General features: G+C 35.0%; 2 protein-coding genes across 5 annotated transcripts in view; one reads left to right on the forward strand and one right to left on the reverse strand.

Moving 5' to 3' along the window:
* LOC117212037 (5-hydroxytryptamine receptor-like) overlaps positions 1-13,839 on the reverse strand; it is a 181,546-nt gene that overhangs the window by 39,337 nt on the left and 128,370 nt on the right. For all 4 annotated transcript variants that reach the window (XM_033456486.1, XM_033456485.1, XM_033456489.1 and 1 more), the window contains exon 2: positions 2,923-3,182. In XM_033456486.1, coding sequence (XP_033312377.1) covers positions 2,923-3,175 — 253 coding nt within the window. In that variant the 5' untranslated portion in view covers positions 3,176-3,182. The remainder of the gene's footprint in view (positions 1-2,922; positions 3,183-13,839) is intronic.
* Positions 13,548-13,839, forward strand: part of LOC117212043 — a 107,839-nt gene continuing 107,547 nt past the window's right edge. The window contains exon 1 of the mRNA XM_033456499.1: positions 13,548-13,734. Coding sequence (XP_033312390.1) covers positions 13,548-13,734 — 187 coding nt within the window. The remainder of the gene's footprint in view (positions 13,735-13,839) is intronic.

Here is a 13,839-nt window from a genome sequence, read left to right on the forward strand (position 1 = left end):
AAGATGCAATTGCACTTTTCTTTAGAGCGAAATTATATTTTATTACGAACGAAAATTATGCTTTATTAATACTTCGTACGGTATTATTTGTATATATTTGTATGTATTAATAAAATTACAAAGAACAACTTCATAGTCTTTTTTTGAATATAACTGTACAATATTTTGTGCACGATTTTTTGAGTACTTAAATTTTTCTTTTAATAATAAATATCTCATAAATTATTTAGTGTTAAATCACTCAATTTAATACTGTTACATCGTATAGGATGATCGAGAAAATAAATTTATACAAGAAAGGTTGTAAATACAGTTTCATTAATAAAAAGAAGTACAGTTACATTTTGCAACCAAATCAATAATAAAAAATACTTAAAAGTAAAGCAGAAACGTAGTAATACATTACATTAATTTTTTGTTCTAAACTTTTGTTAAATAAAAAATACTTAAAAATAAAGCAGAAACGTATTAATACATAACATTAATTTTTTGTTCTAAACTTTTGTTCCATCTTTAACCAGTTTAAAGATATTATGTATAATGCTTACTCACACTTAGTTGCGTGAAGCACCTTGTAATTGCTATTATCGCAGCGGTGTCACCAAATTGTTATAGACGATCGGAAGATTTTTTTTAGTTAGGAACAGGCCGATAATTACGGTTCCCAATGGGTACTGGACATTAATGAAACGGACTGGAGAGAAGAAGTTTATTGCCACGATAAAAGTGCAGCAGAAACGGAACAAAATTTTCCTGCTGAATCGCTCTGGCTGCACGAAACTTCGAATCATTTACGTTCGTATCAGTATACACGGGTATCGAAGTGCCGGTGAAAATCTTTCGAGAAAGTGTTTCTCGTTAAGAGTTTGCGAAAGGATGAGGAAAAAGGTAAGAACAGAAGTTAAACATAGGCTAGTAGTTATAAAGGAAAGAAATTATTGAAACTCTCGTGAAAAGTTGTAATTTGGATAAGGAAACTTTCCGAATTGTGTCATGGTCTTCTCTATGGTCTTCTTTCATCTTCTCTGTGCGATACGATACTTGTTTCTAATAATCAACTAACATGATCAGAGGGAAATATTAAGTTGCTGTAACTTCTGTTTATCAGAGATAGATCTTCCACAAATTCTAAAATTCCAAATTTGCAACGTTTATCATTCAATTGAGAATTCAGAGAATTCATTCAAGAGCTTTTGCTATTTTATAAAAATATTCCGATTATATACGTATTTTTGCACTCTTTACATTATTTAATGATTTCTCATAAAATAAATTCTTCAAATATTGAAACAATTAATGTATTCTAATATTAGTAATTTAGTAAGCACTGCAATACTTGCGAATTATTATTTTTCATATTCTGACAATCTCAAATACATATCACACATTGTTATTATTAAACAATGCTGTTGAGATATGTATAATTTTCTGTGCTGGACTGGGTTAAATGCGTAGTAGAGATACTTGTATGTGAATATCAGTGTGTGGAAGTGTGTGTGTGCGCAGCGTCTCGAAAACAAAGGAATGTAAACTGTTCAGTCGGTTAACAGTCGGGTATGGAAGAAAGTGCTGAGACGCGTGCCAGTGTGTATCGATGAATATATAAGGAATCGTCCATGAAATAAATATATTATTATCTTAATATTAATCCTCAGTATAAATTTAGTGTTCCTATAACATTATTTCGGCTTCAAAGATCCACAATTTTCAACAAATGCAATTATTAACTATATTTGCTCTTATTACTTGTGATACGTTATTCATTGGAGCTAACATAAGCAATGTGTTTATGGTGTTCCTCAAATTATAATATCAAGCGGCGAAGAAAGTTATTTAACCAATATATCGCGAACAATATAATTTTTATACCACAGAGATAGAAATAGTCCTAGTTTCGTAGTATTAAAATGTAAGAATCGTTATATACAGTTGTTAATTATTATTTTATTCTCACATTTAATTACTGATTATTAGAAGTTAATTAAATAGTTATAATATTGTAGTACCGTGGACGAGGGGCTTAGGGGGGTGTCGTGCGAATTGTAAACAAGCGGTTGTTGAGCGTGTGCATGATTGGGCTTAAACAAAAGATATAAGACAAAAGACAAAGGGTGGCTAAGAGACGTAAACAAATTAACTGCAGTATGAGCTGAGAAGCCAGAGTGTGCGGATTGCGTTGTCGAGATAGTGTTGTTAGCGTTGCAGAGAGGGAGTCGAATCTGTGTTGACGAGAGTTGTTAATTAATTATAATACGTTGTTACGATTAGTTCATGTTAAATAACCATTATTTTCTGTTTAATCCATTTATTATTAACTAACTAATTATTATATTTACGATACTACGATATACAGGGTGGTTGGTAACTGGTGGTACCAGCGGAAAGGGGGTGATTCTACGCGAAAAAAGAAGTCGAAAATATAGAATAAAAATTTTTCGTTTGAAGCTTTGTTTTCGAGAAAATCGACTTTGAATTTTAACTCGGTACGCGAGATCATTGTCTCGATGGAAAAATTAAAAAAAAAATTTAAAAAAAAATTTTTATTCTATATTGTCGACTTCTTTTTTCGCGTAGAATCAGCCCCTTTCCACCATACTTGTACCACCAGTTACCATCCACCCTGTATACATGAGTAAATCGCACAAGATCTAGTCCACGTATTGCTATAATTGTAAGATAGCGCTGTATGTGTTGTTCTATGTGTTCCCATGTATATGTTTTATTATAATTTATAATATTTCGATTCCATTGGAATGAGAAGCTTCTTTTTCTTTTCAAATTTATATATTTAACACATTAGCATTTTATTCATTATATTGGCTCTAAAAATCAATTAATTTAGCCATAATAAAAGAAAGATGGTAGTCCTTAGATGAATTGATCTTAAAATTACGAAGCATTAGAAACAGATGGCGACAGTACCTCGTTTCTTAAGTTGATCTTCTACCACCACCGCAGAGATCATGAAAACGTTACCGACACTGCCGCCGACAGCCATTGATGCTAACAAAAGAAGTCTCGCCACTCTGGACCATGCGGAGGATAGAGTGACCGGAGAAATGTCAAGGTCACTGTCTAAGGAGTTTTCCGCTTTATCCATTCTTATTTCTGACTCGATGCCAATAATTCCAGCCAGAGTGCTCGTTGCACCTGTATAGATCGTCGTCGCGTTCATTCTAAAACTGAAAAAATACGATCATTAACAAAATATTAAAGACCAGCATATTGTACTGTCCAGGCACACAAAGTTTTGTTTTTAAACACGTAAAGTATCTTTGTACGTGGCCACGGAACAGCACGAGAAAACAACATGAATGAATGTGCGAGCAATAAAACTGAAATCGTTTGAAACATTGGCCCATACTTTTTAATTAAGGAGAAAGGTGATAAACACAAAAGGATGCTGGGCAATAAAATCACAGCTATATATAGACAAATATCCTACAGCGCCATACTGCGATGCACAGATGTTCCAAATAGATCACAAGGTAAGTATTTTATTTGCTTTTACGGGCTAACGGAATTACGGCCATAGGGAAATTTGATTTTCTCCCTTGTCACGTATATGTGAACAGAGTATGTAGTGATTTTTTTTTTTTGGTAAATAGTTTATCGGAAAACGGCCATTAAATGTTTATTGCATAAGTATATCGTGTAATATCGTGTAATATGTAATAAAATCATTTTACTGGCCTATTTATTGAAATAGAAATAAATCAATTTATGAATTAATGTAGTATTTTTATTTTAAGAATATCTTATGAAAAATAACTTTATTTTATATCAAATAAGTTATCCGCAAATAAATTATTATTTCAATTACAATAGCAAGGTCAATGATAGGTGATGATGATCAATGGTTAGAAACAAGATGCAAACATTTATTTATATTAAATATTAGAGATTAATTTATTTTCATTTGTAGAGATTAATAATGTGTTATAATATGAATGATAACATTGAAGCTCTAATACAATAATTGTACTATTCCTTTAATTTCTATATAATGTAAATAGATAATATTTATATTGTTATACCAAAAATTAGATCTTAGTATACAGAATATATAGAATGGCGAAAATAGTATATGAAGTTACAATAATTAATGATTAAAGATTATTAAACATTATATAAAATGTTAATGTAATCAAAATATATGTGTATACAATTCTCCCATTTTATACTTGGGAGATTAATTTAAAATTGCAATAGTTGTTTGGTTATTTTATATTACTAAAACACTTTTTTTATTTGATTTTGTTTTTACAAATTCCAATGTTTGCATTGAGCATTTCAAAAAAATTAATCGCGTTACTATGGTTATGCCGGAAATTTTGCTTTCGACAAAACTTCGTGAATTTATTAACAATTTTTAAGACATTTTTTCATATAATATAGTATCAATTGTTCTTTGCAATTATATTATATATTATATATATTGTATGTAAGTATATACAAGGTGTTCGGCTGCAAGTGTAAAAAATTTAAGGGGTGATTCTTAAAACTGAAATAAGATAAAAATTCAGAATAAAAAAATTGCGTTTCGGGTTCGTTTTTTACTTATTGACAATAAAAAAATTAGCCGAAATATCCCTGTACGCGAGCAAACCTTTTTACACGACCGAGAGTAAGTCAGCCTAAGCAGCGGCGTACACAGGATCCTGAAATCGAACGATACATTGGCAACAGCTTACCTCGTACAAGTCGTAAAGAAGAAGACTATGATATTTGCAGACGTAAACTATCCTGCGCGACGTTTCGTAAGAAAACTCGTAGATTAAACTAATGTTGAATAAACCTGCTTACTTATTAAGATCCATAACAACATATCAAAAACTGCCTCATAAAATTTTTGAGTAAAAAGGATTAATGTTTCCTCTGATCCTTTGCCTCCATAAATAATTAATAAATAATATAGTATATATAAGCAATGTTTATACAAATTTCATACATGCACCGCGATTGTCCCATCCACGGGTGCCCCGAAGGTGCACAGGGGTATTTCGGCTAATATTTAATCGTCAATAATTAAAAAACAAAGTCGAGAACGCAATTTCTTATCCTTGATTTTTGTTTTATTTTAGCATCAAGAATCACCCCTTACATTTTTTTAAACTTGTAGCCAAACACCCTGTATAGTACAGTATAATCCATATATAATATTTCTGCATAATTATGTATATAATATATTATACAGGGTGGTTGGTAACTGGTGGTACAAGCGGAAAGGGGGTGATTCTACGCGAAAAAAGAAGTCGAAAATATAGAATAAAAGTTTTCTTTTTTTTTTTTAATTTTTCCATCGAGATAACGATCTACAGTGAGATCCGTTATAACGAGACGCGATAAAGTGCACGCGTACCGAGCGAAAATTCAAAGTCGATTTTCTCGAAAACAAAGCCTCAAACGAAAAATTCTTATTCTATATTTTCGACTTCTTTTTTCGCGTAGAATCACCCCCTTTCCGCTTGTACCACCAGTTACCAACCACCCTGTATAATGTATTGCACATTCAAATATTTCCTGAACTAACCCGAAATTAGCAAAAGAACGAAAATAAATTATGTTAATGTTATATTTTGTAGTAATGTTATATTTTTGCTATATGATCTCCATTTATTATAATTATAAGCTAATAACATGATAAAAGTAATAAATGCACGAAAGAACAGAATTAAATAATAAATACAGAGAAATTAGCGATGCAAAGGACAAAAGTGTGCTCTTTCATCTCCTGCCTTTTTCGTTTTATATGTACACAGTAGAGCGTGTGACAGAAAGGCCATTGTCCTTCGCTTCCTCTATTCTTTATTTCTCTTTATCTGTTATATCCTCTTCGGAGGAACGTCCATAAAACTCACGGAATAAAATGGGAAGAAAGCTCACTAGGAATTTGAACGTACGTAAATGTCGATCGCAGCAAAGGACCATTTACAAGTGATGCATTCATCTTCGTCAAAACTGGCCAAATCCCAGTGCAAACAGATTTAATTCCGTACGGCTTAAATGGCCACGTTTGAGGAAGGCAATCAAGGGAAGCAATTAGCGTGCTCGTTGCGATGTAAATCTATCTGATGAAATTCTGTGAAGGCAGGTCAACAATCTGCTCTTCCATAGCCTTTTGATCAATCATTATTATTCTCCTTTCTTAAATTTAACCTCGATTTCACGCGATCAGAATTCTTCCGCTTTAATGAATTGATTTCACGTTTGAGCAATAAAGAGGAAAGAAAAGAAAGAAGAAAATTGAACCAAAAAAAAGGGACCACAGGATTCCTTGCTGTTGCACGAAACTTGAAACACGGACTCCGTGTTTGAAAGCAGGAAGGAAATCAGGTTGTAGCGACCCGATATCGGATTATTAGCTGCACGGAGGTTGTGGAGATTAAGGCAGACACGCTGACAACCCTAATTGTAAGGTATTGATCAGTGTCTATTACAAAAGTCGATGCCATGTTTTAATAATCATGTGCTACGATCACTTTACGATGCTCCCTCTCGTATCGTAAATTTTTGGCGTCGTTTCACCGCAATAAAGTCGTTCAATTTTAACGATGAAGCGCATTTTATTATCACGATATGCTCTCTACGCTCTACTAGACCAAAAGGGATATCTTGCTGGGCAAAGGATTTTACGATTTTTCTCCATTTTATTTTCTTACATTTTATTGATTGAGCAATTATTTTGAATTGCCAGGAAAATTGAAATTGTCAGAAATGTTTAAAAATGTTTAGTGTATTCTGTTATTGTCGGCGTTGTGTGTGTATTTTATCAGTCTTTTGTAAGTGAACATCTCTTATTTATGAGTACGTTACACTATACATTTAAGTATAATTAACAACGTTCGATAATAAGTTTGCTAGATAAATTTAGTTTCAACACCTATAATATAATGGTAACAACATTTTGTTACACGGGATTAGCATTCTTTGCTATAATTGAACAGAAATGCATGGGAGAATATGTACGAATATAAAGAAGCAAAAATATTGCACATATTGCATATGCAAAATTAATGTCGAGCTACGTATTACATTTTTAGTTTAAACATACATTCATTTATAAAACATATATTTATTTAGTAATTTAATTACTTTAGATATAGAATATTTATTTAATAATGTGATTACTTTAATTAGTTATAAACGTTAAAGGACAATAGACATAGTTTATACACAATACATATAGCAGACATTTTCATCAGAAATATTATAGTATTGTGTAAATCAATAATAAAATATATTTACCTATATAATATGGAATATTAATAATGTTGCGTAATTTGCTTTAGTTCGACATACTATTAATTTCCAAACTTGTATATTTAGCTACAAATAAAGGTACAGAAAATTTGCGAGAAACATATTCTCACATTCTTATAACTGCTACCTTTAATAGCTGCTCTTAAATAGCAGAAGTTTTCGTCCAACTTTGATAAAGCTAAAATAAAATGGAACATTACATTTATATACCTGGAACAACTTGTTAAAATTTGAATAGATGAAACAAGTGCTTTGTATTTTATTTGCTTTGTATTTATTTACAGGCCAAATTTCATGAATTTATTGACTTTTATCTTTAATGGTCTATGTACTTGCTTCAACATCCCATATTATAATATGCAAATACTGTAGAAAACGAAGCAGAAGTATATATGTTTAATTAAAGCATTGTTTATAATTATTATGAATCACTGTTTCTTCCAGAATGTAATAATGTACAATTACCCATTGTTATTCTAAAATTATTTCTCTAGAAATGTGATGTAAATTTTATAATACTGCAGTAAGAATAGCAAATATAGTCTCACTGCGTTTCTACCTTTATATCGAACATTTGAATATTATTGAATGATTTGTAATACTTACATATGCATATAACTACATTTATTTTTATTGTTGAATACGTATAATTAATATTCACAATACATTCACAGCGATATTTATCAATCTTGTCGTTTTGCCTTTGATAATATCTTGAATTTTGTACGACGTATTCTTTTATTTATTTGCACCTATATTACAATTAATGTTACAATAATTATACAAAAAACTGTTCCTATTCTAAGACTTTTTTAACTATATTAAAGGGTTTAAAAAATATGCTTTAAAAGGTATTCATTAATTGTACCTACATATAAAAAAGTTTGCAGAAATTTCCATATACTTAATTATATATAAAGTGTGGAAAAATAAATAAGCTGAAGATGATCTTAAACGGAATCGAACCTGTCGTCTATTAACTGCATAAAATAATTTTCAGCAAATTTTAAAGTGAATTTTAAATAAAAAGTAACTTTGATTTCATTTCTTCTTTTATAATCTACAAATATCTGTGGAGAATGCCAAGGATACTAGTCAATGAGACTTTTTAAAATTCATCATATACAATATGATACATATTATCATTCTAGATATAAGCTTGAATTTTATAAAAATAATATTATTACGTATCTGTTAAACAATACTTCTACAAAATTTTTCAAGTTGCAAAATATTTTCAACTTGTAGTCTACGTATTCAGTGTACAATTACATTACACAATCTTACGAAATATCGCAATCATCCAATAAATAACAGAGTCCGTTGAAAGCGTATCGTTTTTATTTCTTTTTGAAGGACTTTTGAATCACGTTTTCTTGAATAGATTCGCTCTAAATAGAAACTTTCTAACTAACTACTTTCCAACTTTCTGCGTCGACATGAATCTATTTATGCAAATTTTAAAGGCTCACCGAAACACACTTTATTTCTAGCAACAATAGTGTGGCAGATTCGAATTCAACACGGTCAGGCTTGTAAAGATGTACCCTCGTCAAAGTGTCCGTAAAAAATTCAGTTTCTTTATTCAATGTAACACCATGGTGTTCGGATTGGTTTACATTTCAGACGAAAGGTGGGAAACCTGTGGTATCGTATGTTAAACCTCTGGTATAGTTTTTTATCACGCGATATTGGATTTCATGGGACCGATGATGAGCTCAGCACATATCCGTGGAATACTTCACAGAGTATGTGATTGATCGTATTCTTTATATTTGCATATCATTTTCAGCCCATTGACATACCCGTTATTTTGCAGTATATATGTATACTGGCCTCGAATACCGATAGACGTGTTCGTGCAAATTGTATGTAAATTTATTCGAGAACGGATGTTAATTGACTATCATCAAAGAAAAACAATTCTACTTTGATACGAATAAAAACGAAATTTTTTAAGAGTTCAAAATTATGGAGATCATAATAATGGATGTATATTTGCTTACTTTTTTTTAAGTTTACATTTTCAAAATTAGCTGTGTCAAGAAAGAGTTGATTTGTATACGTTCGATTCTTCTATATAAATTTGCTGAAAGTAATTAGCACTTATTTTCTAACTGATGGTTCTTTCCTTTTCAAATATTTTCGAGCCGTTTTATCTTTATCAAGAACATGTTTTAAAGGACATTTACAAAATAAAAGAACGATCTCTCAAGTCAGTAAATTCATATAATTCGCTATTATTTAAACGTTTAGAAACTATTAATGAAGAGTTTATTCGTTAGTAAGACCATTTTTTAAAATATTATTAATAGACTACATTCGTAGTTTTCATAGCAAATTCATAGTTTTATGGATATACTTAGACGGAGAATTATTTTATCTAGTAAATGCTATGACAAGTGCTATACTTTGAACATATTATACATTTGCCTATTATATACATATTTGCACGTTCAAGTCTTGCAAAAAAATATAAAAATCCGCAGTTTAATTTGCAATGTTACTAATATTAATCAATATTCTTATTATATCTTTAATCATAATACAATCGAGTTTAATCTCACAAGGGAAAACGACTCAACTTTCGTGCGTATTTATGCCGTTGCAAAGTGCATTCTGTAAAATCATAAAAAGCATAAATCAACACTTAATGTTATGTAAACTATACTTAAATACAAGCTATGTTGCTTGGTACAATCTACACAGGTAAAGAATCTGAAGCAAATAGAAATTTCATATGCTAAAACCTAATATTTTATATTGTTCTGGTTAACGTTTTTAAAAATATTTAACAAATATTAATCGAAAAATGGAATTACATTATATGTATTATACAAATTCGATTATTATGCGAAGGTTTATCATTTCAATAAGACGATACCATTATAGAATTGATTGTGTAAAAATTTGGAAAATGTCGATAGGAATAGGAAGTTAGCAGAGCGAAACGTTAGGATATCGATGCGCATTCAACACATGTCTGTGTCATGCTCTTCCGGTGATATCAGTTACCATGAAACTTGGAGTCCCTTGGAATAGGTATTATTCCAATTTTATAGGTCTCTTCCAACTTTTCACGTTTCAAACTGTGTTACGCCATGCGGCTTGCCATAGATCATATTCTTAACCGTCGGTCGCGGCACTACAATGTCGCGGGCGGATCGTCGCGGCTGCCCGACAAACAAACATTGTAGTGGCAAGCGCATAGTTTATTAAGCAGGGCGACCTCCAGAAACTTCGATTCGTGGCCGTTATTTTATCCGGCGTAAAAGAATGTGGCGTGATCCGAACGTAGTGGGGGTCGCCTTCCAGAAAAAACGGAAAAAATCGAAAGGCGGGCAGAACGTTTCGAGAAGCCAAACTGTCAATACATATCTTATATCGCGCATTACGTAGTTACATTTCTTTTGTTGTTCCATTTATATCCTTCTAATTAATAAGTTGTTGAAATAAACGTTAATTTATTAGTGTTAACACAGTGCTATATTCATTAAACCACCTCTGTTGTCCTAAACGAAACAGGGGAACGACTATTTCGCGGCGTCGATTAACATAATCGTAGCGAGAATTTACAACTCTCGTTGACGTGCTATCTCGCGATCACGTCTTTCCGCGAACGGTCGTAACATTTGGTCCTTCGAGCCGGATCACGTGCCAGTGAAGAGTGCACTTACCAGTGACCACACAGTGCCACGTGACTTTATCAAAACCAGCAGCGGGAGCGGGAGCAACCACTACAGCGAAACCAGTGACGTCAGGCGCGTCACCTTCGAAGAAGCACATCCCATTGGCAAGGGAACGCAACCACGCAGCCTTCCGCCGCAGCTGGACAGTCATCAACGCAACGAATTTCACAACTTAACAATACAACCGAACGAGTGGCCGTCGGGAAGGAACAAGGCGTTCCTCACCAAACATACACGCGACCTCACGCCGCACGACAGTAAGGTAAGCTCGTTCCTTATTTCGACCATCTCCTATCCTCGGCAACGATGACGAGCGAAGACCAACTCATCTCCCTGCGTCGGAGACGAGGCTATTGTGGCGGCCGATTCACATACTTATCGACCCGACTGGATGAGTACGAGCAATCCGGGAGTCAGCAAAACTCCTTATTAACGAATTACGAGAAACAACTGACCGAAGTTGCGAGTCAATTCGAAGCGATCCAACTCGAATTAGAAGTATTGGACGAGGAGGAACAAGTGCGCGGCTTCGAAATAAGGGATCAGTACGTCGCGGTAGATACAAGGCTACAAAATCTTCTGAGGAACGCGCAAACAGCTTCGCCGTCGACATCCATAAACCCTCCAACCTGTGCATCATCCGCAAGTTTAAATCCGATATCCATTAAATTACCAGATCTTCGGCTCCCTACTTTTGACGGAAGCTTAGAAAAATGGAACACTTTTTATGACACCTTTTCCTCCACAATCGATAAAAATCCTAGTCTCACTGACATACAGAAATTCCATTACCTGCAGTCCGCCCTGCAAGGAGAAGCAGCCGATTGTTTAAACGCGTTACCCCTTAGCAATGTAAATTACAGTCAGGCTATAGCCGTTCTCAAGGAGAGTTTCGAATGTCCACGATACACAGCTTTCAGTCACTGCATGGCAATAATTGATTATCCAAAGATAACCAAGGAATCTCCAACGGAATTAAGGCGCTTAGTCCACACATTCAAACAACACATATATGCATTGAACAAATTAGGAGACTCCTACCCCGATACCAGTGCTGTGCTCACCAGCCTCATCCTCTCTAAAATACCACTGAGTATCCAAAAGCAATGGGAAATGACGCTGCCCAATAACGAGGTGCCTCCGTACATTCACTTACTAAACTTCCTAGAGAGATTAGCACGAAGCTCCAGACCGATCACCACGGTCAGACAAACAAGAGAATCACCGGAACAAACTACTCCGGTCCGTCAACGCGCATCACGAGGGCATGCACTTACGGCGACACAGGTTAATCCAACATGCCCCACCTGTCAAGGACCACACCCCATTTGGAAATGTGACACCTTCAAAACCAAATCCCTTCGCGAACGTATTCGGGAGGTCAAAAGAGCATCACTATGCGTCAACTGCCTCGGGAAAGGGCACACAACGCGGCATTGTTTCGCAGGATCATGTCGCGTATGCGGAGAACGACATCATACAATGCTGCACAGGACAAAACGCCATTCAGGGTCTCGTTCCAGCACGTCCAGCCCGAAATCTTCCCCATCAAATAGCCGATCCACAACACCTTCTTTGCCACCCTACGTATCACCCACTCGTTGCAAAAGGCACACAACAGACCACAGATCGGAAACACCACGAACAGCCGCGTCTCCAAGTCCACCGCCCATTGACAAACGAACACACAACCAATGACGCCGACGATCGACGACTCCGTTGATGACCGAACATATCAGACCAATAGCATCCGAATTACGGTTCAATGATCTAGTCCTCACAGCGCAGATTAACATTTTGAATGATAAACATCAACCAATCCTTTGTCGAGCGTTGCTCGACACCGGATCCAGTATGAATTTCATTACCGAGGAATTAGCAAAATCGCTAAAGATAAGGCAAAACAAATGTTCGGTCCCAATCGGAGCTCTAGATACCTTGACAACGACTTCTAAGCGACACATCACGGCCACGATCACTTCCACTGACGGTACATACACGCGGACATTAACGTTCCTTATCATTCCAACCATATCAACCTCAATTCCCAGCGAACCCATCGATCGTTCGACACTTGAGATACCAAAAAATCTCAAATTGGCCGATCCACGATTTCATTTACCAGCTCCGATAGATGTACTACTAAGCTCAGGTTCAACACTCGCGTCGATGTGTGTGGGACAAGTCAACCTCACGCAGCCAGACGAGCCTGGACTGCGTCTGCAAAAGACGCGATTCGGATGGGTAATCGGGGGGAGCCCAACTTCCCAAACCGCGACAAACATATTTCACACATCCACGACGACTTTACAAGCAGATCTCGCGCGGTTTTGGGAAATCGATGAAGGACCCTCAATTAAACATATCTCAGAGGCAGATCGACGATGCGAAGAACACTTCCAAATCCACACCCGACGCACCAGCGAAGGACGATACATCGTCGCTCTACCTTTCAACGATCAGCTTCAGTCACTCGGATCCTCTAAAACGCTGGCGAGTAAACGACTCGCCTCACTCAATCGCCGATTCCAGCACGACAAACGCTTCGAATCAGAATATCGAACGGTAATACAGGAATACCTGGCATTGGGACACATGACGAAGGTCAATGACAACCACTCCGACGATAACGGATACTATTTACCCCATCATGGCGTGACCAAAGCATCGAGTCAAACCACCAAACTCCGTGTAGTTTTCGACGGATCGGCACCAAGCACTACCGGAACCTCCTTAAACGATACACTTCACACAGGACCCAAGTTACAGGAAGATCTATTTTGTATATTAATTAGATTCCGCGCTCATCAATACGTACTCACTGGCGACATCGAGAAGATGTATCGGCAATTCCTCGTACGACCAGAGGATCGGAAATATCAAAGGA

The sequence above is a fragment of the Bombus bifarius genome, unplaced genomic scaffold (genome assembly GCF_011952205.1).
Source record: "Bombus bifarius isolate JDL3187 unplaced genomic scaffold, Bbif_JDL3187 scf7180000008266, whole genome shotgun sequence".
NCBI classification, from domain to species: Eukaryota; Metazoa; Arthropoda; class Insecta; order Hymenoptera; family Apidae; genus Bombus; species Bombus bifarius.